The sequence below is a fragment of the Salmo trutta genome, chromosome 33 (assembly GCF_901001165.1).
Source record: "Salmo trutta chromosome 33, fSalTru1.1, whole genome shotgun sequence".
Lineage (NCBI taxonomy): Eukaryota > Metazoa > Chordata > Actinopteri > Salmoniformes > Salmonidae > Salmo > Salmo trutta.
In genome coordinates, this window is record NC_042989.1 from 3,805,990 (window position 1) to 3,833,431 (window position 27,442).

Consider the following 27,442-nt stretch of genomic DNA (forward strand, 5'->3'; position numbering starts at 1 on the left):
ACAGATTTCCAGGATCCTTATGCCGTAGTTGTCCTTTTGGAAAATGATTTAGTTGTCATCGACCTTAGACAAATTGGGTGAGTTTTGTAGTTACAGTAGGCTACTTGTGTGCTTACTTGCATGTTTACTTATGGTGGCACGATACATGGAACGATGGCCTGCTGTTTGCAGACTTGACATATAGTAGGGGGGAGGGGTTAGAATGAAAGCAGAAGACAAGTTTCCATTTGACACTAAAGTAATATTCTTCTTCTAAGTCTTAGTGTCTTACAACCACAGCCTTTTCCCTTTTGACTGACAGATACCCAATATTTGAGAACCCGTACTCTCTGTCGATCCACAAGTCTCCAGTGACGTGCGTAGAATATTTTGCTGACTGCCCTCCTGAACTCATACCTGCACTTTACTCTGTTGGCTCCTGGCAAAAGAGACCTGGTTACAGTAAGAAGGTAATGTATCCCACTTAAAAATAATATTTTAGAAAATAGGCTTTATCCCACTTAAGAAATGTGTTATGTGCTTACATTTGTTTTTCAATATTGGAATAGGGCTTACTGAATTGTTTTATATTGGAATAGGGCTTTGACTGTATTTATGTGGTCACAAGGTTATATTTGTGTAGTAAATGCCTTTTTTGTATTTCCAGGAATGGCCCATAAGTGGTGGTAACTGGGGCCAAGGCACACTAAGCTACCCTGAGATCATCGTCACTGGGTGAGTACCTACCGAACACCTGAAGGCTGAGACAGAAACACAACCATAGAGATCCTATAATTCCCCTCTATAAGTAATTCTTAATATGTCTATGTGCACAACACTTACCTAACACAAACTGGATTTCGAGTATGTATTTACGGTATGTATTTACAAACAAAACTGTTCTCATTTTCCTTCTTTGCAATGAACAGACATGCTGATGGATCAATCAAGTTTTGGGATGCTTCTGCAAGTGAGTGGCGTTTCATTTGATTCCTTCTATTATATAATTGGATGAAATAGGAATACCACAATGGTTCGTCCCTTTTGTAAAGCAATGGAATACATTTGTGTGTAGTATGTAGGTCGTTGCTCACAGTTCATTACATTATCCCCCTTCCTTTGTTCTAGTAATGCTCCAAGTACTGTACAAGCTGAAGACTGCCAAGGTGTTTGAGAAGGCTCTAAAGGGCGGTAAGGAGGAGAAGCCGAGCACGGAGATAGTGGATGAGGATCCCTACGCCATCCAGACCTTGTCGTGGTGCCCAGAGAGCAGGATGCTGTGTGTGGCTGGAGTCTCTGCCCACGTCATCATCTATAGGTTCAGCAAACAGGAAATAACCACTGAGGTGGTGCAGGTAACTGTAGCAACCAGTTTCTCAATATCATACCAATGCAGTGTTTTGAATATACGGTTGAAGTCGGAAGTTTACATACATCTTCGCCAAGTACATTTAAACTCAGTTTTTCACAATTCCTGACATTTAATCCTAGTATAAATTCCCTGTCTTAGGTCAGTTAGGATCACCACTTTATTGTAAGAATGTGAAATGTCACAATAATAGTAGAGAGAATGGTTTAATTGCAGCTTTTATTTATTTTATCACATTCCCAGTGGGTCAGAAGTTTACATACACTCAATTAGTATTTGGTAGCATTGCCTTTAAATTGTTTAACTTGGGTCAAATATTTCGGGTAGCCTTCCACAAGCGTCCCACAATTGGTTGGGTGAATTTTGGCCCATTCGTCCTGACAGAGCTGATGTAACTGAGTCAGGTTTGTAGGCCTCCTTGCTCACACACACTTTTTCAGTTCTGCTCACACATTTTCTATAGGATTGAGGTTAGGGCTTTGTGCTGACCACTCCAATACCTTGACTTTGTTGTCCTTAAGCCATTTTGCTATAACTTTGGAAGTATGCTTGGGGTCATTGTCCATTTGGAAGACGTATTTGCAACCAAGCTTTAACTTCCTGACTGATACCTTGATGTTGCTTCAATATATCCACAGAATTTTCTCTCCTCATGATGCCATCTATTTTGTGAAATGCACCAGTCCCTGCTGCAGCAAAGCACCCTCACAACATGATGCTGCCACCCCCGTGCTTCACGATTGGGATGGTGTTCTTCGGCTTGCAAGCATCCCTCTTTTTCCTCCAAACATAACAATGGTCATTATGGCCAAACAGTTCTATTTTTGTTTCATCAGACCAGAGGACATTTCTCCAAAAAGTACCATCTTTGTCCCGATGTGCAGTTGCAAACCGTAGTTTGGCTTTTTATGGCAGTTTTGGAGCAGCGGCTTGTTCCTGGCTGAGCTTCCTTTCAGGTTATGTTGATATAGGACTCGTTTTACTGTGGATATAGATACTTTTGTACCGGTTTCCTCCAGCATCTTCACAAGGTCCTTTGCTGTTGTTCTGGGATTGATTCGCACTTTTCACACCAAAGTACGTTCATCTCTAGGCGATAGAACGCGTCTCCTTCCTGAGCGGTATGACAGCTGCGTGGTCCCATGGTATTTATACTTGCGTACTATTGTTTGTACAGATGAACGTGGTACCTTCAGGCGTTTGGAAATTGCTCCCAAGGATGAACCAAACTTGTGGAGGTCTACAATTTCTTTTCTGAGGTCTTGGCTGATTTCTTTTGATTTTCCCATTATGTCAAGCAACGAGGCACTGAGTTTGAAGGTAGGCCTTGAAATATATCCACAGGTACACCTCCAATTGACTCAAATGAGGTCAATTAGTCTATCAGAAGCTTTTAATGCCATGATATCATTTTCAGGAATTATCCAAGCTGTTTAAAGGCACACACAACTTAGTTTATGTAAAACTTCTGACCCACTGGAATTGTGATACAGTGAATTATAAGTGAAATAATCTTTCTTAAGAAAATTGTTGGAAAAATGACTTGTGTCATGCACAAAGTAGATGTCCTAACCAACTCACCCAAACTATAGTTTGTTAACAAGAAATTTGTGGAGTGATTGAAAAACGAGTTTTAATGACTCCAACCTAAGTGTATGTAAACTTCCGACTTCAACTCTATATTAGGATGTGTGGGTGTATTACAGGGATGTTTTTTTTTTACCTGACTCATCTGGAATTCCTGCTTTTCTGACATCATTCTCCATTCATAAAATCGTTGAACTTTACCTATTTCCAAAACCAGTATTTCCACCTGATTTCCCATTTCACCTGCTATTAGTGTTCATGTTTATGACTAGATATTATCACTAGGGCCCTGTGTTTTGGGCATTAATGTCATGGATTTTAACCTTTATTTAAAACATTTTCATCAAACTTTCCCCTTTTCTTTTTATGTCAGATGGTCCAGCACCATCCTCAATTGCTTTCATTTTTGGTGTAATTCTTTAATTTGAATGGTTAAGCTCTAGGTCATGTGATATGATACTCCAAAACACAGGGCCCTAATTATGACTGTAAATAGCTGTGGATAAGAGTGTCTGCTAAATTACTCAACAACAAAAATTAAATAACATATTTGTTGTTGACTCTCAGCTGTTGGAGGTGCGTATGCAGTGTGAGCTGGATGATGTGGATTCTCCAGACACTGCAGGAGAGCATCCTCCCACCCCATCTACCCCAGTACACTCCTCCTGCCCAACCCAGGAGGGAGACCCCCCTGAGACCCAGCCCTCCACAACTGATGACGGGCCCCGGGATAATGTACCATGCCTCAAGTACGAACCAAACAGTTCATGTTTTTTTCCTGCTTAGCATTGACATTTCAATTGTAGACTCCAAATCTCCAATATAGTGTTTTATTACAAAAAGTGCCATCCGTGAAGATAAGATAATAATTAGGCTATTTGTATATAAGATTAATGCAGATACAAATGCATGTGAACAATAGGTGGTAGTGTAGATGTGTATCTAGGTACACTACAGTATTCACTTTTAACACCGCAAGTCATCTAATCCTGGTGTGTTGTTTCACTGCAGAGTCCGGAGCTCCCCTCTGAAGCAGTCTCCTGGTTACCAGGTGGAGCTGGTCATTCAGCTGGTCTGGGTTAGTGGGGAGCCGCCTCAGCAGATCACCAGCCTGGCTGTCAACTCCTTTTACGGACTGTAAGTCTACGTCTGCCTGCCTGTCTGTCGGTGTCCGCACGAACCACTGCACTCTTGATGGTCAAGATGTACATTAGACACATCACCTGCGGTTGTATTCATGCAGAGATCACACACAAAGGGAATATACTGTAACTGTGTCAAAGGCTTTATTGGTTGCCTTAGTGTCAAACTCATTCCATGGAGGGCTGAGTGTCTGCGGGTTTTCGCTCCTCCCTTTTACTTGATTGGTGAATTAAGGTCACTGATTAGTTTTAATTGAAAGGAAAAAACGACAACCTGCAGACACTAGGCCCTTCATGGAATGAGTTTGACACCCCTGCCTTAGGGGCTGAAAACCTTTTGTGTTGTTTATAAAACTGCAGATGACATCAGTTAAAAAATTAGCGCATTCTCTTTTCCTTCAGTGTGGCGTTTGGCAACAGCAATGGTCTGGCTGTAGTGGACTACCTTCAGAAGATCCTCCTCCTGAACATGGGCACGTCAGAGCTGTACAGTCCCTCAGACCCCTACCAGAGACAGCCTCGGTCGCCTCGCAAGAAACGACAGCCATCTGGAGGTGAGGGGCTCCCTGAATGTTGAGTAGGCTAAGGCATGTATGTTCCCAGAAATGAGAAATGGAGTATATTCGGACAAAAAGTAGAATCAGAAAGACTACAATATCTTCCTTATGCGATTAGTTTTTCATGCAGCAGCAGGGGATAATAACTTAAGTATGTTCCCTAGAGCCCCCACTTGATGGTGTTATGAAAGATATTAGTATAGTGATGTCAAGCGAGTTGTAGTCCGGACTGAAAGGTATTGATAGTCAAAGCCAGGGGATCGAATAAGAACACAACTACTGTATATTCAGTGAGGTCCAAAAGTATTTGGACCGTGACAATTTCTGTTGTTGTTTTGGTTCTCTACTCCAGCACTTTGTAATGACACAATGACTGAGGTTAATGGCCCAGTGCAATCAAAATAGGTTTTTCTGTTGTTAAATATATTTCCACTCTATAAGGTTAGAATAATATTGTGAAAATGATAATGCCCTTTTAGTGTAAGAGCTTTTTAAAAAGACTGCCTGAAATTTCAGCCTGTTTTGGTGGGATGGAGTTTTGACCTGCCTGGTGACATCACCAGGTAAATTAGTTTATAGACCAATAAGAAAGATTTCCAAGCCTCTCTGCCAATAACAGCTAGTTTTCAGTTTCCCCCTCCCCACTCAGACCCCTCCCAGACATTCCTAGTAAAATTCTTGCTTGAGAAATTGCTCTTTTTGTTTGTTTTCAATTAAAGTGGTCAAAAACACAGTTAGGTACTTACTTGTTACATAAAAATGGCTACATTGGGGCTTTAAAGTGCAGACTGTCATATTTTAGTTTGAGGGTATTTTCATCCATATCGTGTGAAACATTTAGAAATTACACCACTTTATGTATATAGTCTTTTCATTTTAGAGGACCAAAAGTATTGGGACAATTTACTTGTGTATTAACTTACTGTAGTCAAAAGTGTAGTATTTGGTCCCATATTCCTAGCACGCAATGACTACATCATGCTTGTGACTCTACAAACTTGTTGGATGCATTTGCAGTTTGTTTTGGTTGGGTTTCTGATTATTTGGTGCCCAATAGAAATTCATGGATAATAATGCGTTGTCATTTTGGAGTCACTTTTATTGTAAATAAGAATAGAATTTGTTTCTGAACACTTTTATATTAATGTGGAGGCTAGTTTGTAGCCAGAAGTTTGATGTAGTCATTGCATGCTAGGAATATTGGACCAAATACTAAACTTTTGACAACTTTAATACACATAAGTGAATTTGTACAAATTCTTTTGGTTCCCTAAAATGGGTTGGCAGTGTAGAAAAAGTGCTGTAACTTCTAAACGGTTCACCCGATATGGATGAAAATACCCTCAAATTAAAACTACAGTCCGCACTTTAACCTCATAGTCATTGTATCATTTAAATTACAAAGTGCTGGAGTACAGAATCAAAACAACAAAACATGTCACTGTTCAAATACTTTTGGGCCTGTCTGTCTATGACTCTTAAAGCCAGTCACTGAGCTGGCTAGATGTGCAGGCCTCACACTCTTGGCAGCCAAGTGCTCCACCCCCTCCAGTAGCATCTCTCTCTCATCACAGGTGGACTGTCCATCTGTTCAGTGGCTCAGTAGAAACTCCGAGAAGCATGCTCATTATGAGTGGGATCTGTCTGTGCCGTGGAGGTACTGCAGGGGGTCCGCGGACAGATTAAAAAAAATAAAATAAAAAATATTTTTACATTTCTTTTTTTCTTTTTATTACTAACAACAACAGATTCAACAAATTTTGGCCAAGGGATCCGTGGAATAAGTTTAAAGCTTGCAATGCAATACAATGTAATAATATTAAAGGTACTATATGTAATATTTTTCCATTGTAATTTCAGAAAATGTCTTTAAAATATCTACAATAATAGTTTAATGATAGTGTTTCACAATACTTTTTCCCCAAAATGTTTTATTGGGCACACACAAAATTGCATTTAATGGTGCAGCCTTCTTATTGGTCAACAAAAGACGCACCATCTCAATTCCACACCATGAGAGCCATGAGAAAACTAGTGATCAGTCGTGGAAATAAAAAGTGCTGAAAACAACTTGGCTTCCTATTTAAAAAAGAAGATGAATAAGCTATGAAAGAAAAATACTGGAGTTTTGGTGCAGTTACTAGCGCTAAAACTATATTGCTATATTGTCAAAACGATATATCCTAAAAAAGAATATCCCTATGTAAATATCATTATTTAAAATAAATTATCTCTATTTACATGTGATAAGGCCGCACAGAAGGTCAGAGATAATTACAGACCATTGTAAAAATCTGAAGGATCCAAAAGTGCCACTAGATGTCTTGTGATACCAAAATTCTGGTATTGTAGTTTACTAGTGAATTTATAAAGTTCCCAGTAATATACCCTCTCTTTGCAACCCTAGTCCTGTCATTCCCCCACTCATGTTCTCTTGCTTTCTTGCTTTCTCTCTCTCCCCTCTGCCTCCCCTCTCTCTGTCCGTCTCTGTCCTCCTTTTACTCGTGCTCTTCTATATACGTTCATTCATCTTCTGTATTACACATTTATTGACTACAGTCAAATGAAACTTTCAGTTTCACTCACATCTATTCAAACATCTTGATTGGATTTATAGAAAAATACCATTTACAAATCTATAAACGGTGCCATTGTTTGAAAACAGTCAATTTAATTAGGGAGTGCAGATGGGTCATTCCACGAAAAGAGTGCCTTTGTGCGTCCCTTTGATATTTTAAGTAGACATTGTGCACCGATATTGCATTTTAAAAGCCTGTTATATGTAATGAAGTGCCCTTCAATATAGACCACATCGAGAATTCAATAAATCTTCAAAATTCTGCGTTTTGACATGCCCCGCCGTGCACCCTCTGTGACTTCTAGGAAGATTTTAACCCACTTAACCCCCAAATGTCTCCCAAGTTTTATCATCGTTGTAAAGCCCTAGTTATTTTGGTGCTTTGACAAATTCATTTCTTAAGATTATTTATTTAGTGTAATTAGTGATTCATTAATCCCCTCATTTTGAGATCAACCCTGTTACGTGAGGTGAACTCTCGTTTTTAATATGGTGAAAATATTCCTTGTTAAATATTTTCTTCAAAAGAAACAGTGAACATCTAATGGGTAAATCACAGTGTAAAAGCAGGTGAGCTGGTTCTACTCTTGTTGGCCATGTTCTCTTTTGTGATGGAGAACTGAGTGGGTCGAGCATAACGCGTCAACCCTGTTACCCATAGATAGACAGGCTAGACATGTTTTAACAATTTACATTTTGCTTGGGAAGCTTTCATTCAATTGCCGCTCGCTGTTGCACACAAGCTTCAATTCCCCCTGTCAAAAAGGGGATTTATGGGTAATTTTAAGATGAAATGGTCAACCCTGTTACTTTTTATTTGGCACTTAATAGGCTCTTACTATAGTATACTTTATTTATTTAACCTCTTGATTGGAAAACATGTTTTTTAGGAAATTGAACATGTACTCTTTATGATACAAAAAAAGAGAAGAGAATGAGGTGAAATCAAATGTTTTTTTGGGACCAAGTTACACTTATCAAAAGGCACCAAATTGGTGGAACGACCCAGATGCTAGCCTCTGAGTTCCTTGGATTTTTTCTATTCTTATGATTTTTTTGTATCAATGTTTTGTCTTACCTTTCTTTACTGTTGTTCTCCTTCTGTTGCTCTCTCTCTCTCTGTTGCTCTCCCTCTCTCTCTCTGTTGCTCTCTCTCTCTCTGTTGCTCTCTCTCTCTCTCTGTTGCTCTCTCTCTCTCTCTGTTGCTCTCTCTGTTGCTCTCTCTCTCTCTCTGTTGCTCTCTCTCTGTTGCTCTCTCTCTCTCTCTCTCTCTCTCTGTTGCGCTCTCTCTCTCTCTGTTGCGCTCTCTCTCTCTCTGTTGCGCTCTCTCTCTCTCTGTTGCGCTCTCTCTCTCTCTGTTGGTCTCTCTCTCTCTGTTGGTCTCCTTGTCTTGCCTTGTAAAGACAAAGACATTCCGCCTGTGACGTCTTGCATGGCCCGCCTTTCTATCTTTTATAAGTCTGTGAAACAGACTTATCGTTCTTCTAACACCCGTAAGTCATCTCATGTTTATCATACTCGGTTGTCTTCTACATTTTTTTCCCTCTCCATCTCTCTCTTTCTCTTCAAACTGTATCAATCACCATTTGTTTTCATGCACTCAGACAACTTATTTTAGTTGACACTTATTTAAAAGTGTATGAATAAGTAGCTTAACTGGACATGGAATATGATTTTCAAATGATAGCCACATGGAGGAATGGGGAAGATATTGCGATTACTGACAGCCTTAGTCTTTGTTAATATCTATCAGCTCAGTTAAAAAGCTGCTCATACTAGAGGTCGACCGATTCTGATTTTTCAACGCCGATACCGATTATTGGAGGACCAAAAAAAGCCGATACCGATTAATCGTCCGTTTTTTTATTTATTATTTTTTTAATTATTATTTAAAAAAAATATATATTTATTTTTATTTATTTGTAATAATGACAATTACAACAATACTGAATGAACACTTATTTTAACTTAATATAATACATCAATAAAATCTATTTAGCCTCAAATAAATAATGAAACATGTTCAATTTGGTTTAAATAATGCAAAACAAAGTGTTGGAGAAGAAAGTAAAAGTGCAATATGTGTCATGTAAGAAAGCTAATGTTTAAGTTCCTTGCTCAGAACATGAGAACATATGAAAGCTGGTGGTTCCTTTTAACATGAGTCTTCAATATTCCCAGGTAAGAAGTTTTAGGTTGTAGTTATTATAGGAATTATAGGACTATTTCTCTCTCTACAATTTGTATTTCATATACCTTTGACTATTGGATGTTCTTATAGGCACTTTAGTATTGCCAGTGTAACAGTATAGCTTCCGTCCCTCTCCTCGCTCGAACCAGGAACACATCGACAACAGCCACCCTCGAAGCAGCGTTACCGATGTAGAGCAAGGGGAACAACCACTCCCAAGTCTCAGAGCGAGTGACGTTTGAAACGCTATTAGCGCGCACCCTGCTAACTAGCTAGCCATTTCACATCGGTTACACCAGCCTAATCTCGGGGGTTGAAGTCATAAACAGTGCAATGCTTGAAGAATTGCGAAGATCTGCTGGCAAACGCACAAAGGTGCTGTTTGAATGAATGCTTACGAGCCTGCTGCTGCTGCCTACCATCGCTCAGTCAGACTGCTCTATCAAATATGAAATCATAGACTTAATTATAACATAATAACACACAGAAATACGAGACTTTAGTCATTAATATGGTCGAATCCGGAAACGATCATTTCGAAAACGAAACGTTTATTATTTCAGTGAAATACGGAACCGTTCCGTATTTTATCTAAAGGGTGGCATCCCTAAGTCTAAATATTCCTGTTACATTGCTCAATATTATGTCATGATTATGTACAATTCTGGCAAATTAATTACGGCCTTTGTTAGGAATAAATGGACTTCACACAGTTCGCAATGAGCCAGGCGGCCCAGACTGCTGTATATACCCTGACTGCTTGCACGGAACTTAAGAGAAGTAACACAACGTCACTTCCCTAGTTATAAGAAATTCATGTTAGCAGGCAATATTAACTAAATATGCAGGTTTAAAAATATATACTTGTGTATTGATTTTAAAGAAAGGCATTGATGTTTATGGTTAGGTACATTGGTGCAACGACAGTGCTTTTTTCGCAAATGCGCTTGTTAAATCATCACCCGTTTGTGGAAGTAGGCTGTGATTCGATGAGAAATTAACAGGCACCGCATCGATTATATGCAACACAGGACACGTTAGATAACTACACATGGCTGATGATATTACTAGTTTAGTGATTATGTTAAGATTGATTGTTTTCTTATAAGATAAGTTTAATGCTAGCTAGCAACTTACCTTGGCTTCTTACTGCCCTTGCGTAACAGGTAGTCAGCCTGCCACGCAGGCTCCTCGTGGAGTGCAATGTAAGGCAGGTGGTTAGAGCGTTGGACTAGTAACCGGAAGGTTGCAAAAACGAATCCCCGAGGTGACAAGGTAAAAATCTGTTGTTTTGCCCCTGAACAAGGCAGTTAACCCCCGTTCCTAGGCCGTCATTGAAACTAAGAATGTGTTCTTAAAACCTCTTGCGCATATCATCCCGTTAGCGGGATCCTTTTCCAGCGAAAACTCCTAGCGACATTAGCATAACGAAATTCAATATTTTTTTTTTTTTCAAATATAGGGCTGTCTCATATCGTTTTATAGATACACCTCTCTTGAATCGACCCTCGTTGTCCGATTTCAAAAAGGTTTTACAGGAAAAGCACAATATTAGATTATGTTAGAGGAGTACTTTGTAAAAATTGCATCATATGAATTTTCCAACCAAGCACATGCATCACATATAACCAAAAAACAGCTAAATGCAGCACTAACCTTTTACAAACTTCATCAGATGACACACCTAGGACATCATGTTACACACAGCATGCAATCTTTTGTTCAATAAAGGTCATATTTCTATATAAAAACAGCACTTTACATCGGCACCTGACGTTGACTAACTATTTTCCCATAAAATGCGTCCCGGGAAACAGTGCTACAATTTTATAAATTACTATTCGAAAACATTTTTTTTTTTTATATTGTCAATCTAAGATTTATAGATGAATATCTCTTGAAAACACCTGTCATAACAGATTTTAAATTAACTTTACAGGGTAATCACACTTTGAGATCAAAGGGGATGCGATACCCAGAAAATGAGCTCGAAAGCCTAGCTCGGCGCCATCTTTGAACAATTGCAAATCACATCTGATATTGTATAATATCGCCAATAATCCCTCACCTTTAGTTGTCTTCATCAGAAAGCACTTCCCGATATCCCAGGTCCATGACAAATGTATTTTCGGTCGAAAAAGTCCATGCTTTATGTTCCATTAGCTTCCTGTTGTTAGCGCGTCCTAAGGCTGTAATCAAATGTTGATCCGTGCGCGGCACCTGGCTGACGATAAATGACTGTTTACTGTCAGTTAGGTTCGTTCAAACATGTCAAACGTTGTATAAAATAATCGTCAGGGCCTGTTTCAACAAGAGAGCCAATCAGATTCGAGTGAGACGATTTCATTGTGTTTCAAAAGGTTTCCAAAGGTGGGGGCAGACACGGCCGCCGACGTCACAATGCTGATGGCCCTACTACAGTGACCAATTGCCACATCGTCTCTTTCACTGAGTTTCGACCGCAGAACCCTCAAAACACTTTGTAAAGACTGGGGACATCTAGTGGAAGCACTGGAAAGTGCTCAATTATCATTTTTTCACGTTGTGAATTATAGGTAAGGCTGTGAAGTCGAGTCGACAATTCAGATTCCCACTTCCTGGTTCAATCGGTCTCGGGGTTTTGACTGCCATACGAGTTCTGTTATACTCACAGACACCATTCAAACAGTTTTAGAAAATTTTGGGTGTTTTCTATCCATATAAAATAAGTATATGCATGTCCTAGCTTCTGACTTTGATTAGTAGGCTGTTGAAAATGGGAACGATTTTTTTTCAAAATGCGCTGTGGCGCCCCCTATCCTAGGGTAACGTCAAGAAATCTGACTTGCCTAGTTAAATAAAGGTGTAAAAAAAAAAAAATTATCGGCAAATCGGTGTCCAAAAATACTGATTACCGATTGTTATAAAAACTTGAAATCGGCCCTAATTAATCGGCCATTCCGGTTAATTGGTCGACCTCTAGCTCATACCATAGTTACTTGCTTCAGATTTTTCCAAACTATGAACATTTTAAGCTCACTTTGAAGCTAGTTGATGGTCAGCAGCAGTCTTCAATGTAGAGAACACATTGGTCTTAGACATGTCTGTTCTCCACAGTTCTGTGATAACAACACGTTGGTCTAAGACATGTCTGTTCTCCACAGTTCTGTGATAACAACACGTTGGTCTTAGACATGTCTGTTCTCCACAGTTCTGTGATAACAACACGTTGGTCTAAGACATGTCTGTTCTCCACAGTTCTGTGATAACAACACGTTGGTCTAAGACATGTCTGTTCTCCACAGCTCTGTTGGTCTAAGACATGTCTGTTCTCCACAGCTCTGTTGGTCTAAGACATGTCTGTTCTCCACAGCTCTGTTGGTCTAAGACATGTCTGTTCTCCACAGCTCTGTTGGTCTAAGACATGTCTGTTCTCCACAGCTCTGTTGGTCTAAGACATGTCTGTTCTCCACAGCTCTCAGTGATAACAACAATGGAAACAACGCTTTAGAAGAGAAAAGCAACAAATCCCCAACGTCAGGTAAAATGTCATTCTCCATTACTGTATAATACAAACGCAATCTACCTTTTTTCTTGAAGAAGTACAAATTACACATGTTTGATATATCTATTTACGAGCTGCTTTTGGGTATCGACTCAGTAAAGGAGTGTTAAAAGGGTTGATGTCCACTGAAGTGTTGTTGTTGCCGTATACAGTAGGCTCTACGTCACCTACCAATTCAGACGATGAACACAAACAGCAAAGGTTCATACAGAAGGGTACTGTATTACATTGATGAATCAACAACATCTACTCAGCTTCATTCTTCCCATATGTTCTGGCCATCGGCAATGCAATTTTACATTTGCCTTTGTCTTTTTAAAACACATTTGCAGTGAAGTCCAAAAGCAGGCGGTTTTCCAAGACGGTTGCCAATGACTTTGGTAGTGTATGATCCCTGTGTTATAAACTCTACTGCTTTCTCTCTTACCGACTTCACTGGGCTTCTAACCAAGGCTGTGCCTTAATCCAACGTGCTGCTGCTGATGATGATGATGATGATGGAGAAGATACATGCAATCTGTGGGTTGTTGTTGTCAATTACAAGGTGGCTGATGGTCTATCGAAGTGATCCGCTGCACTTTGTCAAATGCATGACAGATAGACGGGCCTCCACATTTCTCTCTCAGATGAAATTTACTATGCTTTTTGCACCAGAGTAAAATCATTGTAGCACATGTTCTCTCTAAAGAGAATATAATGTGAAATAAAGATCACAAAAACTTTTTACAAAATCACTCAAATCTAAAAGCGTTTAAACGTATAGTAATTCTGACTGTTAATCTTTTACCAATTTCGAACTAATTTGAGGTATTGGGAATGTTCATCAATAGAATAATGTAAGTTTTGGTTTGACAAAAATATATAAATATTTATATTACAGGACCTTGGTACTTGATTATTCCCTTGAATGATTTTTCCTCTCTCTCCTTTCCAGTCTTCCATTGTAACAATAACCAGAATTCCATCTCTTTTTCTTGTGTACCTCTTGCTTTTTTTGACGTTACAGGCTGTGTGTGTGTAATAATGCTAGGCTGGCATTGACTGTGTGAGAGAGGGTACTTCTCCTCGTAGCCTGGCTGTTTGGCATGATGCACTAAATAACCAGCTGCCTCCGAGGATCAATGCTAATTCTACATTCTCCTCTCATGCTTTTTGCCAATGAATGACAGATGACAAATTTGCTGAGAGTGATCAAAACAAGCGTCATTTTATATGGCCAGTTCAAAATGTTTTATTCATTTGTAAAGAGGGTATGTTTTATTTTATTTATACATTTTTTTTCTTGCAGCCAAGATGTCAAGGAAAATTTGCTCGCCTACAGAGCAAAAGACAGACCTGGGTAAGCTCTTCTAACTTTGTGTTGTTTACATTCCCTAGTAGTCCTTCTACTTTTCAGGTGCTGTTCCATTCCCACTTCTTAAGTACCCCAAACGTTCCTTACATTTTCAATGTTCATAAATGTTGTTTTGTGAGAGTGTAGCCCTAGCCTGGTGGAACCAGCCTGATAGCACACTATTCTGTTGTAATGGTAAACGCAGCTATCGCACGATCAGGCTGGTCCCACCAGGCTAAGCTTAGCCTAACCTGTAAGAAAGACACTAATGTGCAAAATTCAAATGCTGTTATCTTTTAATCTGGTAAACTGAGACACGTACTCTCTGTTTGCCCTCGTCCTCTCTGTGAGCAGAGAAGAGGGTGCGACGCCAGCGCTCTCTCCCGTATAAGAAGCGCTTTTGTTGTGTGAAGGAGGGCAAGGAGCCCAGGAAGTCTCTCTCCCAACAAAGGACTCTCTCAGTCCCTTACCTCAGTGAGTGGACCAGGCATGTGGTCTGTGTCTGAAATGGCACCCTATTCCCTAAATAGTGCACTACTTTTGACCAGGGCCCACATAGGGCTCAGGTCAAACGTAGTGCACTGTATAGGGAATAGGGTGCCATTGACTTGGGCTGCAGTGGGATAACTGGTACTGGTACTAACCCCCACCACTTCTGCTAAGGCCTACTGTTAGCTGGTTCTGAACTTTAACACTAACTCTCTCACTGACTGACTTGTTGATTCCCTTGTTTTGTTTTTGAGGACGTTCTTCAGTTACTGTCTGTATTGTGTTGAAAATCCTTCTTTTCTTGTTTACTTCTCTGAAACACGTGTGTTGAATGCAGCAATGTGTTTGACACAGAGATGGATAGTGATCACGACTTGGAAATAACCTGTTTTTGCATGGACATTGCCATTGAGGGCTTTCACCATTTTGAAGCAGTCAACTAGGTGAGACTTCCTATGGGTTAAGGAAGGATCACATAATTCCATCCAGGTCACCAGAAGGGATGAGCCGTTATACTCGTGAGCAAACATTCTATAACCAGCACGTGGCAGTAAATCACCAAACCTTGGCTTCATATCTGTTTTAAACAACACACTCCAGGTGGCACAATATGCAACCTTTCAGCCAGACAGCCAGTTTGTTTACCAACTCCTAGAAGTAGTAGAAGAAAATGGACTACTTCAAAATGGAGATGGCCTCAATGGGTCTGCCCCTGCTCTCACAGGCACCATCATGGTACAGACACAAAGATTAGTCATCTATGTTTTTCCCATGCTATTCAAACTGCCACTCATATTGTAGTAAAGTAATCCCCCCTCTTGTCTCCTCAAGTGTGGTACTGCATAAGGTAGGTTTTTTTTGGGACGTTTCACATTGAGAATAGACTTTCTTTGGGCAAATTGCCAGTGTGTTACTGTAGGTGAATTAGGCACTGAACTTATTTGTCAATGTTTTTAACATATTTGTCGTTTTGGAAAACACAATTAACACGATCTCCGGTAATCTCTCAATGATGAAAGGCCATGTGGTTTCTCTGGAATTGCCTTTATTTTCTGCTACTCTAGTTGGGTGTGTGTTTCATGTGCATTGTGAAGAAATTTGATGTTTTTTTCTCATTCTCTCTAGCTTGGATGTACCTCTGTCTCCCTGGGTTAATAACCACTCCTATTTTCCTTTTCCTATTCCTACTAAATCAAAGTAACCACTTTCATATTATCCCTCACGTCCCCTCTCTCTCCATTTGTCCTCTGTGGGCCACCATCCAGATGCCAAGGACAGTTTGTTCAGCCGCTCGAGGAGCTCCAGTGTGACCAGTATAGAGCGGGAGTCCCGCGAGGCCATCTCCTCCTTCCACTTCAGTGAGAGTTTCCCCAGGAAGTCCGACAGCAGTGGCAGTCCCAGCCTGTGGGTGGGCACTACCCAGGGCACTGTTCTGGTCCTGGCCCTAAGCCTGCCACCCACAGGGGACCTGAGGCTTCAGCAACCTGTCAGAGTATCATCTTGTGGTCAGTGTGTTTGCACCCTATTCCATGTAGTGCACTACTTTTGACCGTGGCCCATAGGGCAGCCATGGTAAGTTTTAATGACAAGACAATGAGTGCTACTCAGGGAGCCAGTCCAACTTTTTAGGTCTCAGAGAAGGTTAATTAGTCACACAAGCCGGTTCACTGAACCATCTCTGTGGCAGAAGCATTACCACCACCCTCATTGTGGTGGCGGAATCTGGATGTAACCGGAAGGAATAGCTTGCAGCCACAAATCTTTATTTGCATTAAAGCAGTGGTTCCCATACTGTGGTTTGGGTACAACTAGTGGTGTACAAGGTTACTGCAGATTGTCACCAAACTATATATTAACACAAATATATACAGTGCATTCGGAAAGTATTCAGACCCCTTCTTCCACATTTTGTTACATTACGGCCTTATTCTAAAATGGATTAAATAAAACATTTTCCTCATCAGTCTACACACAATACCCATAATGACAAAGTGAAAAAAGGTTTTTAGAAATGTTTGCAAATGTATTAAAAATAAAAACATACCTTATTTACATAAATATTCATACTCCTTGCTATGAGACTAGAAACTGAGCTCATGTGCATCCTGTTTCCATTGATCATCCTTGAGATGTTTCTACAACTTTGATTGGAGTCCACCTGTGGTAAATTCAATTGATTGGACATGATTTGGAAGGGCACACACCTGTCTATATAAGATCCCACAGTTGACAGTGCATGTCAGAGCAAAACCCAAGTCATGAGGATGAAGGAATTGTTTGTAGAGCTCCGAGACAGGATAGTGTCGAGTTACAGATCTGGGGAAGGGTACCAAAAAATGTCTGCAGCATTGAAGGTCCCCAAGAACACAGTGGCCACCGTCATTCTTAAATGGAAGAAGTTTGGAATCACCAAGACTCTTCCTAGAGCTGGCCGCCCGACCAAACTGAGCAATCGAGGGAGAAGGGCCTTGGCCAGGAAGGTGACCAAGAACCCAATGGTCACTCTGACAGAGCTCCAGAGTTCCTCTGTGGAGATGCAGCACCCCACCAATCAGGCCTTTATGGTAGAGTGGCCAGGCGGAAGCCACTCCTCAGTAAAAAACACATGACAGCCCACTTGGAGTTTGACAAAAGGCACCTAAAGGACTCTGACCATGAGAAACAAGATTCACTGGTCTGATGAAACCAAGAATGAAATCTTTGGCCTGGAGGAAACCTGGCACCATCCCTATGGTGAAGAATGTTGGTGGCAGCATCATGCTGTGGGGATGTTTTTCAGTGGCAGGGACTGGGAGACTAGTCAGGATCGAGGGAAAGATGAACGGCGCAAAGTGCAGAGAGATCCTTGATAAAACCTGCTCCAGAGCGTTCAGGATCTTAGACTGGTTCACCTTCCAACAGGACAACGACCCTTAAGCACACAGCCAAGACAACGCAGGAGTGGCTTCAGGACAAGTCTCTGAATGTCCTTGAGTGGCCCAGCCAGAGCCCGGACTTGAACCCAATCGAACATCTCTGGAGAGACCTGAAAATAGCTGTGCAGCGACGTTCCCCATCCAACCTGACAGAGCTTGAGAGGATCTGCAGGGAAGAATGGGAGAAACTCCCCAAATACAGATGTGCCAAGCTTGTAGCGTCACACCCAAGAAGACTCGAGGCCGTAATCGCTCCCAAAGGTGCTTCAACAAAGTACTGAGTAAAGGGTCTGAATACTTATTTAAATGTGTTTTAAGTTTTTTTTATTTTATGAATTTATAAAAACCTGTTTTTGCTTTGTCATTATGGGGTATTGTGTGTAGATTGAGTGGAGAAAAATTTAATACATTTTAGAATAAGGCTGTAACGTAACAAAATGTGTAAAAAGTCAAGGGATCGGAATACCGTACTTTCCGAATGCACTGTAATATACTCATGTTATTTTTTTGCGTTTGTTTGCATTAGAGAAGGAGGGAGTGAGAAACTTCCTCAGAGGTCTAACCTGTCTCTATTTTCCAGGTACTCTGATCAGACTATGGTGCAGCATAGCTCATAAAGCATGATAAATGTGCTTGTAATTCATCATGATTGGAAATACATGACTTGTCTCTGTATCCCAGGTACTCTGGTCACACTTAAAGGAGGTATCCTGACCATGGCTTTCCTTGACTCCCTCGGGGCGGTCCTCCCCCCTTCCTACGAGCCGTGGTCGGAGCCCAACCCTCCGGACGAGGAGAAGGAGAAGGTGAGGAAGCGCAGGCCGGCCTCTCCACCCCCCACCCAGGAGGGTCAGGACAGCCAGTATGCTGTGGTGTGTTCAGAGAAACAGGCCAAGGTGGTGGGCCTACCCTCCCAGTCCTGCTTCTTCAAACACAACATCACAGAGGGCTCCTTTGTGCTGAGAGCTGACGTGGTGCAGATGACTGCTGGACTCTGCCTCGCCTGCTTCTGTGCTAATGGACACATCATGGCTTTGAGGTACTCTTAAAGGCCCAGTCTGTGGTACTGTACAGTGGGGGGGAAAAGTATTTGATCCCCTGCTGATTTTGTACGTTTGCCCACTGACAAAGAAAGGATCAGTCTATAATTTTAATGGTAGGTTTATTTCAACAATGAGAAACAGAATAACAACAAAAATATCCAGAAAAACGCATGTCAGAAATGTTATAAATTGATTTGCATTATAATGAGGGAAATAAGTATTTGACCCCCTTTCAATCAGAAAGATTTCTGGATCCCAGGTGTCTTTTATACAGGTAACGAGCTGAGATTAGGAGCACACTCTTAAAGGGAGTGCTCCTAACCGCAGCTTGTTACCTGTAAAAAAGACACCTGTCCACAGAAGCAATCAATCAATCAGATTCCAAACTCTCCACCATGGCCAAGACCAAAGAGCTCTCCAAGGATGTCAGGGACAAGATTGTAGACCTACACAAGGCTGGAATGGGCTACAAGACCATCGCCAAGCAGCTTGGTGAGAAGGTGACAACATTTGGTGCGATTATTCGCAAATGGAAGAAACACAAAAGAACTGTCAATATCCCTCGGGCTGGGGCTCCATGCAAGATCTCACCTCGTGGAGTTGCAATGATCATGAGAACGGTGAGGAATCAGCCCAGAACTACACGGGAGGATCTTGTCAATGATCTCAAGGCAGCTGGGACCATAGTCACCAAGAAAACAATTGGTAACACACTATGCCGTGAAGGACTGAAATCCTGCAGCGCCCGCAAGGTCCCCCTGCTCAAGAATACATATACATGCCCGTCTGAAGTTTGCCAATGAACATCTGAATGACTCAGAGGACAACTGGTGAAAGTGTTGTGGTCAGATGAGACCAAAATGGAGCTCTTTGACATCAACTCAACTCGCCATGTTTGGAGGAGGAGGAATGCTGCCTATGACCCCAAGAACACCATCCCCACCGTCAAACATGGAGGTGGAAACATTATGCTTTGGGGATGTTTTTCTGCTAAGGGGACAGGACAACTTCACCGCATCAAAGGGACGATGGACGGGGCCATGTACCGTCAAATCTTGGGAGAGAACCTCCTTCCCTCAGTCAGGCATTGAAAATGGGTCGTGGATGGGTATTCCAGCATGACAATGACCCAAAACACACAGCCAAGGCAACAAAGGAGTGGCTCAAGAAGAATCACATTAAGGTCCTGGAGTGGCCTAGCCAGTCTCTAGACCTTAATCCCATAGAAAATCTGTGGAGGGAGCTGAAGGTTCAAGTTGCCAAACGTCAGCCTCGAAACCTTAATGACTTGGAGAAGATCTGCAAAGAGGAGTGGGACAAAATCCCTCCTGAGATGTGTCCAACTACAAGAAACGTGTGACCTCTGTGATTGCTAACAAGGGTTTTGCCACCAAGTACTAAGTCATGTTTTGCAGAGGGGTCAAATACTTATTTCCCTCATTAAAATGCAAATCATTTTATAACTTTTTTGACATGAGCTTTTCTGGATTTTTTTGTTATTCTGTCTCTCGCTGTTCAAATAAACCTACTATTAAAATTATAGACTGATCATTTCTTTGTAAGTGGGCAAACGTACAAAATCAGCAGGGGATCAAATACTTTTTTCCCCCACTGTATGTACTCTGAGGTACTCTTACTGTAACACAGACCTCTAGTGCTGTCTATGGCTGATTGTGGCAGATGTTGTATACTACAATGCCTACTTCAGTGCATTCATACTGTTTGTGTCTCTTGCTCAATCTTTGCCTCTCTCCCTGTCTTTCTCGCTCCTTCTCTCCCTTCCAGTCTACCCAGTCTCAGACCACTCCTGGATGTGAACTACCTTCCCCTGACAGACATGAGGATAGCCCGGACCTTCTGCTTCTCCAACCTGGGCCAGGCCATGTACCTCACCTCCCCCACCGAGATACAGAGAATCACATACAGCCAGGAGACCTGCGACAATCTACAGGTACGCGTGTGTGTGTGTGTGTGTGAGTGACGGAGAGCTATCACGTTTTGTGGGTATGATTAAATACTGCTGTTCTCTTTGACACTGTTACATCGGCATCTTTTCTAGGAAATGATGGGAGAGTTGTTTACACCGATAGAGACACCTGAGGCTCCTAACAGAGGTTTCTTCAAGGGCCTGTTTGGGGGAGGAGCTCAGTCCCTGGATAGAGAAGACCTGTGTGAGTATCATCCCCACAGTACACCTCACCGTCAATATAAAACGGTCTTCTCATTTAACTGTGACTGACATTCTAGAGCATTTTGAGGGCACATCGGATTGATTTGGACATAGATTATCCCATACAATATGTTTGGCATGTGTTTATTAATGGCAGATTCTTATTGGACATAGAGCTAATGGCATTGCAATGATGAAGCCTGTTTTGTTGGCACACTGTTTTCTCTCCTTTTCTCCTCGACAGTTGGTGAGACGGCGGCGGGTAAGGCGTCTCGTAGCCTGGCGCAGCACATTCCTGGGCCCCAGGGAATGGAGGGCATGAAGGGGGCAGCCTCGGGAGTGGTGGGGGACCTGGCCCGTGCCCGGATAGCCCTGGACGAGAGGGGGCAGAAACTGGGCGAGCTGGAGGACAGAACCGCAGCCATGATGGCCAGCGCTGACTCCTTCTCTAAACACGCTCATGATGTAGGGAATATCCACCTGGTCATCTGTGAGGTGGAAACCTGGTGTCAACTAGTATTTGTTCTCTTTCAAATACTTTGAGCGCTTGATTGATTCTGCCTGGAGTGCACGATGGACAGGGTTTTCACTTTTGAAAAAACAATGAAGCTCAGCTAAAGTATTTGAAAGAAAATTAATACTACCTGAACCCAGGTTTGATGTGAAGCCTGCCTTCTGTGACAGTGTTGTCAATATATATATTTTACCTTTTTATTTTATGAGTCTCGTACTCTCATCCTCTTCCTTCTTTTTCTCTCTCAGATGATGCTGAAGTACAAAGATAAGAAGTGGTATCAGCTCTGAACGCAGCGAGAGGAGACAGTGGGCCTCAGTTGTCTGCTCGCACCATTTCATCTGCAGGAGATGCAGCTCCTCCTCCTCTTCTTCATCTCTCTGCAGGAGGAAGAGTTATCTAACAGACTGATGCTTTCCTCCTAGCAGCACAATAAAACACTGCATTACCTCAGTCACCTGGTTACCAATGAGGACGAGTAGACTAACAGACTTGGAAGGAACAGAGGAGGAAAGTTTATTCTGGATGTTTCTTTCTATGTCATCTGAAAGAGATTATTTCCTTAACACACCAGAGGAGGGGAGACTAAATGTATGGGGGCTTCTCCTGTGTTTTATCAGTTATGTTCTCAGCTGCTTTGTTGTCCATGAGGTAAGACAATTCTACTCAAAATGAGCACCGTTAGGTTGCCTGTGATTTACCTGTGCAGTGTCCAGGTGAGGTGATGTCTGCTCTTCAGTGTCAACCAATCGCAATGGGACCTCTAAGGGGAGTCTCCTGTGTGTGGAGGAAGCTCCATGGAAACCACAGTCAGTGGAGCCAGCTTTCTGCTTTTGAAGTCTCAATATCTATAGCAATGGGTATGAAAGGATGAATCAGCGATTGATTCACCCCCCCCCCCCCTTGTTTCGTCTCAAGTCCTTACTTTTTTTCTACAGATTTGTGTTGTCTTTCATGCAAGTCTTTATTTGTCGTCTTTATTTGAGACCGTTTTTGTTTTTCAGGAGTCCATCCAAGCACTTAATTAACCACGAGTTTATTGACCAGTTTATTTACCATGAGTTCTTATCACACCATCAATATAACTTATCTTTTCTCCTACTTACAGTTGGCCTGGTTATACGTTATTATCACGGTTAGTTTTCCTATCAGGTTTGTTTTGAAGCAGGAAGTCAAGGGCCTGTTCCCATGTTTGTTTACTGAAAGGTGAAAGTTGAACTGGTTATCATGGAGAGTAAGTTATCGGCTGCTGTGTGTTCTGAGTGAAAATATTACAGGCTCTTACTGAATCCACTAGACAAAATGAAGTCTACATTAATATGACCAAAAGGTGAAGGATTAGTATGTTGAAAACACTTTGCAGCTGATACTGTATATAGTTCTATCGTACTAATAGAGGTATGGCCATAGAATGTCAGTGCCAGCTTTGTATTTTTGTTCTGGGCTCTTGATTGGCTGAGACAAGAGTTGAGGTTAATGTTCTGGGCTCTTGATTGGCTGAGAGATAGAGTTGAGAGTAATGTACAACGGAATAGGGTGAAGTTGCCCCTAGATGCTGATTTTGGGTCAGTTTAGCATTTTCCTCACTAATGGATAGGGGATTCTAGCTAATCCTAAGTCTGTACCTAGGGGAAACCTAAAGGCCTACAACTCTTCCTCAACATACTAAACAATGTGGTAATATTGCAGTACTGTATACAGGTTGGATTACTCTCTGTGGCTTATCATTTGAAATAGTTTTTAATGTTTAGAAAAGAAAGCATGTCTGTTCCATCACAAGGATACAGACATAAGCCATCTGTCTTTTTGTATTCGTAGCATCAGTAGAAGAAGTGACCAGGTGCCACTTGATGTGCGGTAAAACATTCATTGGTCATTATTCTCTGAATCAACAGCCATCTTAGACGACTCTCTTCCGCCTTTGCTTATCATGACGCTGTATATGCTAGCCTCTACCTATGTATGTGTATATCTGTGTGTGTGTTTGTGAACGTACATATATTCAGATATGTGTATGGGCACATATTTTTTTTCCCTTAATGGTGTTTTTCAGCGGGATTTTTTGTTGTTGTTGCCCCGTGCAAGGAGATGCTGCCATTTGAGTTGAGGTAGATGTGTTTCTCTTATGTTCTTGATTTTCCAAATGATTTTCCAAATAAGAGACTACAGATTGTTTTCACCCCAGCCAAAAGCTGTAAATAAATGAGTAGTGCGACAAGACAACTGGAGACATCTGATGGTGTTGGTTCGGGGGAAATGGCACGGGGTCTGTCCCAAATGGCACCCTATTCAAAAGTAGTGTACTACATAGGGAAAAGGGTGCCATTTGGGACACGGGTGGAGACAGGTCAGCAGCCATTTTATTTTCTGACACCAAAGAGTTGCTTAATTATACACTGTTGTCTTGTTTGTCCAAACTCCAACAGTCTGTCTGGATGTGATAACTCTATAGACCATACTGTTTGGAAAATGGTGGAACAGCTTCTCCTCGCTTGTCACTCCCTAAACTTGTCACATTACATCATGTACCCGGTGTGCAGAAGACCCAGGAAAAGTAGATTTTCATTTGACCGGATGTGTTATTTGTCGTACTACTGAGCTACATGTATTGTAAAGAGCTGTTGTGTGGTTTTGCACTGTTTCGTACCTTGAACCACTTGTTTGTTTTTGTTTATATTTTTCCTTTTTCTTGTTCATTTCTCTGAGGGACCAAAACATGATGGAAACGTTAACTGTGTCATTTCCCAGTAATATACAGCCTTGCTTCACTTTCGGATTTGTTTTCATTGCCAGTTAATGATGTTCTAATAGATTTATATATTTGAAAAAATATATATTTTAATTTCAATATATTCCATATTAATACTTTTAATATAATTTAAGAAGAATAGAATGGTGCATTTTAAGACGCCACATTTTTCTCCAAAACAATGGTTGTACATATTGCCCAATATTCAAACATGAAAATAAACATTTCTGGTGATCTATTAAATGTGTGCATCTCAGAATCCGCTAGATCCAGTTTCTGGAAGATTGTCTGAAGGTGATTTCTCTGGATGGGTTCCCAGTATATTTACATCCACTAGAAGCCATTCAGTCAGGTCACAACATATTTGAGGTCCTTGTTGTTCTCTTGCACTTAGGAGGATGCATGAACTTTTCATGTTTACAGACTTGAAAGAACCATGTATTCCATACGGTCTATTGCAACCTATCTTGATTGACCACAAATTCATGAAATTTCTCGTTATCAATGTTTGTTTTTCCTCTGGAGTGTGAAAGACTATTTATTTGCTCCTTGATATCTGTGATCCTTGGGACATCTCTACCCCATTGAAGTTGACATTTTAAAATGGTAGGGTTTAGGGTAGGGATGTCCCAAAGATTCCAGATAGAAATAACCATATTTATTTGATGAGAGCCATGATTTTGTTTTCCTGTGTTCCCCATACTCCCTTTTCTTACCTAGCAGATCTATTGCAACTGAAACAATACTGTACACAAACTGCAACCAGGAGAGGCCAAAAGGTTTCTCAACCAACCAACCGCCATACTCGTATGGGATAAAATAGCTGTGTAGTTACAATTTATTGTACAGTTTTATAAAGCTGCAATTTCACATGGATTGATGTCTGAGTCTGAATACATCTGCTGCCACAAACGATATAGGAAGTATGTAGCTACACTACATGGCCAAAAGTATGTGGACACCCCTTCAAATTTCAGCCACCAAGACATGCAATCTCCATAGACAAACATTGGCAGTAGAATGGCCGTACTGAAGAGCTCCGTGACTTTCAACGTGGCACCGTCATAGGATGCCACCTTTCCAACAAGTCAGTTTGTCAAATTTTTGCACTGCTAGAGATGCCCTGCTCAACTGTAAGTACTGTTATTGTGAAGTGGAAACGTCTACGAGCAACAACGGCTCAGACGCAAAGTGGTAGACCACACAAGCTCACAGAATGGGACCGCCGAATGCGGAAGCTCGTAAAAATCATCTGTCCTCGGTTGCAACACTCACTACCAAGTTCCAAACTGCCTCTGGAAGCAACGTCAGCACAAGAACTGTTTGTCGAGAGCTTCATGAAATGTGTTTCCATGGCCAAGCAGCCGCACACAAGCCTAAGATCACCATGCACAATGCCAAGTGTCGGCTGGAGCGGTGTAAAGCTCACCGCCATTGGAGTCTGGAGCAGTGGAAACACTTTCTCTGGAGTTATGAATCACGCTTCCAACATCTGGCAGTCCGACGGATGAATCTGGGTTTGGCAGATGCAAGGAGAACGCTACCTGCCCCAATGCATAGTGCCAACTGTAAAGTTTGGAGGAGGAGGATTAATGGTCTGGGGCTGTTTATCATGGTTCGGGCTAGGCCCCTTAGTTCCAGTGACGGGGAATCTTAACTCTTAAATCATAAATCAGGCGTGGTACAACTCATTAAAAAAAAATATATATATATTTGGAGCCTACTGATTCACATCACTCGGCAATTATTGCCTTAATTTTTCAATCAGTCAACTACGGTGTGTCGGACAGGGGCCGCTAGAGTACAGATCATTCTCACTGGTCATAAAACAACACAGGCAGGCGCAAAGCGAACACGTTTTGATTGAATGGAACTTTGGATTCGAAAGCATACCAGACGGAAGAGAATGTTCAATCGGGAGAGAGAGGATGCATTGAACCATGTGCTCCAACAAATGTATTGGTATCTGTTGATAAGAAGCAGTGATAAATGAAAACCTTTTTATCTCACATTTAGGTTACGGTGTCGGATCCTCCTGAAGTTGAACTATATCGCGACTGCCTTTGGAAACTGCTGCAACGAAACGAACATACGGTTGAGGAATAGAAACAGACTGAAGTTCAGCCTGTGTAGGCCTACACCTATTGCGCAATTCCTTTATTTGTCTTTTGAAACCTATTGTGTTTTGCTTGGATATCATGCCACGCTTTCTCGTTCTCGCCTGCTTGGATTGATTGGTAACCACATGCACCTGCTTGGTTGGATTTTTGGAACCTCCACAACGTGTAGGCTTATGAAACATTTAGGCAAAAATGTTTCTATTCTGAATCGTGAATGCGCACGTCTTGGTCATTATTGTAACACTAGTTGACTTGATTCCTTGGATCTTTCATAAGTGGAATCATCTTTGCATGAGCCTGGAACGTTGGACAACTCATGGCGATGACATAGCTGCCGCGGCATATGTAACGTCTCAAGGATACCGCGCGCCCCTGAAGTTTACGTTTTGGATATAATACTATTTCTAACAGCATGTGCATGGCATACATTGCTTATCGTATCGGATATCAAAATGATGCGCACCGGCCCCAGCTTTGTCTACGAGTGGCTACACACTATTCAGCTGCCTCAATACTTGGAGGCGTTTGTGGACAATGGATACGATGATCTGGAAGTTTGTAAACAAATTGGGGACCCCGATCTTGACGCCATAGGGGTACACGCGCAGCACCACCGACAAAAAGTACTCAACGCGGTGAAGAAGTTGAGAGAGGAGGACAAGAAAAAGGCTCCCGGTCTTTACTTCACCCTCGAGCCTTTGAACCCCTCTCCCCTTAGCCCCTTGTTAGGCACCAGCACCACGCTCATCACAGATTGCGAGAATGATTTCCAGTGGTCAAGGTCATGGACAGAATCCAATCAGGAGGAAGTTGGAAATGGGGGTCACCAAAGATGTCGCCAACAATCATCTTGTCCTACAAACCACAATCTAAGTTTAACTGATGATTGTAAAAAGCTGGTGACCAATCCCAAACTGAAGGTCTTGATCAGGGATAAACTTGTGAAAGATGGAGTCAACCTCAATGAGCCGCCATACACCTATAAGGTAGGCTCCTATTTATCATTCATGGTGTTGATTACTATAAGGATTTGTTCAGAGACTGTCACATACAATTACACACTCTTCCCTCTGGGCTTGCTGTGATGAATAGTATGGCCAATTTCTTTGATGGTGCTGTCTACCATCAATTCTGCTCATTCTTTCAGTCAGGATGACCTCTT

General features: G+C 41.6%; 2 protein-coding genes across 8 annotated transcripts in view; both read left to right on the forward strand.

Annotated features, from left to right (window-relative positions):
• stxbp5b (syntaxin binding protein 5b (tomosyn)) overlaps positions 1 to 24,403 on the forward strand; it is a 51,653-nt gene extending 27,250 nt beyond the window's left edge. The window contains exons 11-29 of one of the 5 annotated variants that reach the window (XM_029729474.1): positions 5 to 77; positions 302 to 449; positions 647 to 714; positions 909 to 949; positions 1,108 to 1,334; positions 3,503 to 3,684; positions 3,947 to 4,072; positions 4,480 to 4,631; positions 12,858 to 12,923; positions 13,100 to 13,162; positions 13,280 to 13,327; positions 14,236 to 14,286; positions 14,635 to 14,754; positions 16,035 to 16,274; positions 18,366 to 18,723; positions 20,513 to 20,678; positions 20,787 to 20,898; positions 21,142 to 21,362; positions 21,660 to 24,403. In XM_029729474.1, coding sequence (XP_029585334.1) covers positions 5 to 77; positions 302 to 449; positions 647 to 714; positions 909 to 949; positions 1,108 to 1,334; positions 3,503 to 3,684; positions 3,947 to 4,072; positions 4,480 to 4,631; positions 12,858 to 12,923; positions 13,100 to 13,162; positions 13,280 to 13,327; positions 14,236 to 14,286; positions 14,635 to 14,754; positions 16,035 to 16,274; positions 18,366 to 18,723; positions 20,513 to 20,678; positions 20,787 to 20,898; positions 21,142 to 21,362; positions 21,660 to 21,701 — 2,504 coding nt within the window. In that variant the 3' untranslated portion in view covers positions 21,702 to 24,403. The remainder of the gene's footprint in view (positions 1 to 4; positions 78 to 301; positions 450 to 646; positions 715 to 908; positions 950 to 1,107; positions 1,335 to 3,502; positions 3,685 to 3,946; positions 4,073 to 4,479; positions 4,632 to 12,857; positions 12,924 to 13,099; positions 13,163 to 13,279; positions 13,328 to 14,235; positions 14,287 to 14,634; positions 14,755 to 16,034; positions 16,275 to 18,365; positions 18,724 to 20,512; positions 20,679 to 20,786; positions 20,899 to 21,141; positions 21,363 to 21,659) is intronic. The other 4 variants (XM_029729476.1, XM_029729475.1, XM_029729477.1 and 1 more) reach the window with 4 other exon arrangements.
• A 1,535-nt stretch (positions 24,404 to 25,938) lies between these two features.
• Positions 25,939 to 27,442, forward strand: part of LOC115172243 (SAM and SH3 domain-containing protein 1) — an 84,192-nt gene continuing 82,688 nt past the window's right edge. For 2 of the 3 annotated variants that reach the window (XM_029729480.1, XM_029729482.1), the window contains exon 1: positions 25,939 to 27,266. In XM_029729480.1, the coding sequence (XP_029585340.1) occupies positions 26,733 to 27,266 (534 nt within the window). In that variant the 5' untranslated portion in view covers positions 25,939 to 26,732. The remainder of the gene's footprint in view (positions 27,267 to 27,442) is intronic. The other variant, XM_029729481.1, reaches the window with a different exon arrangement.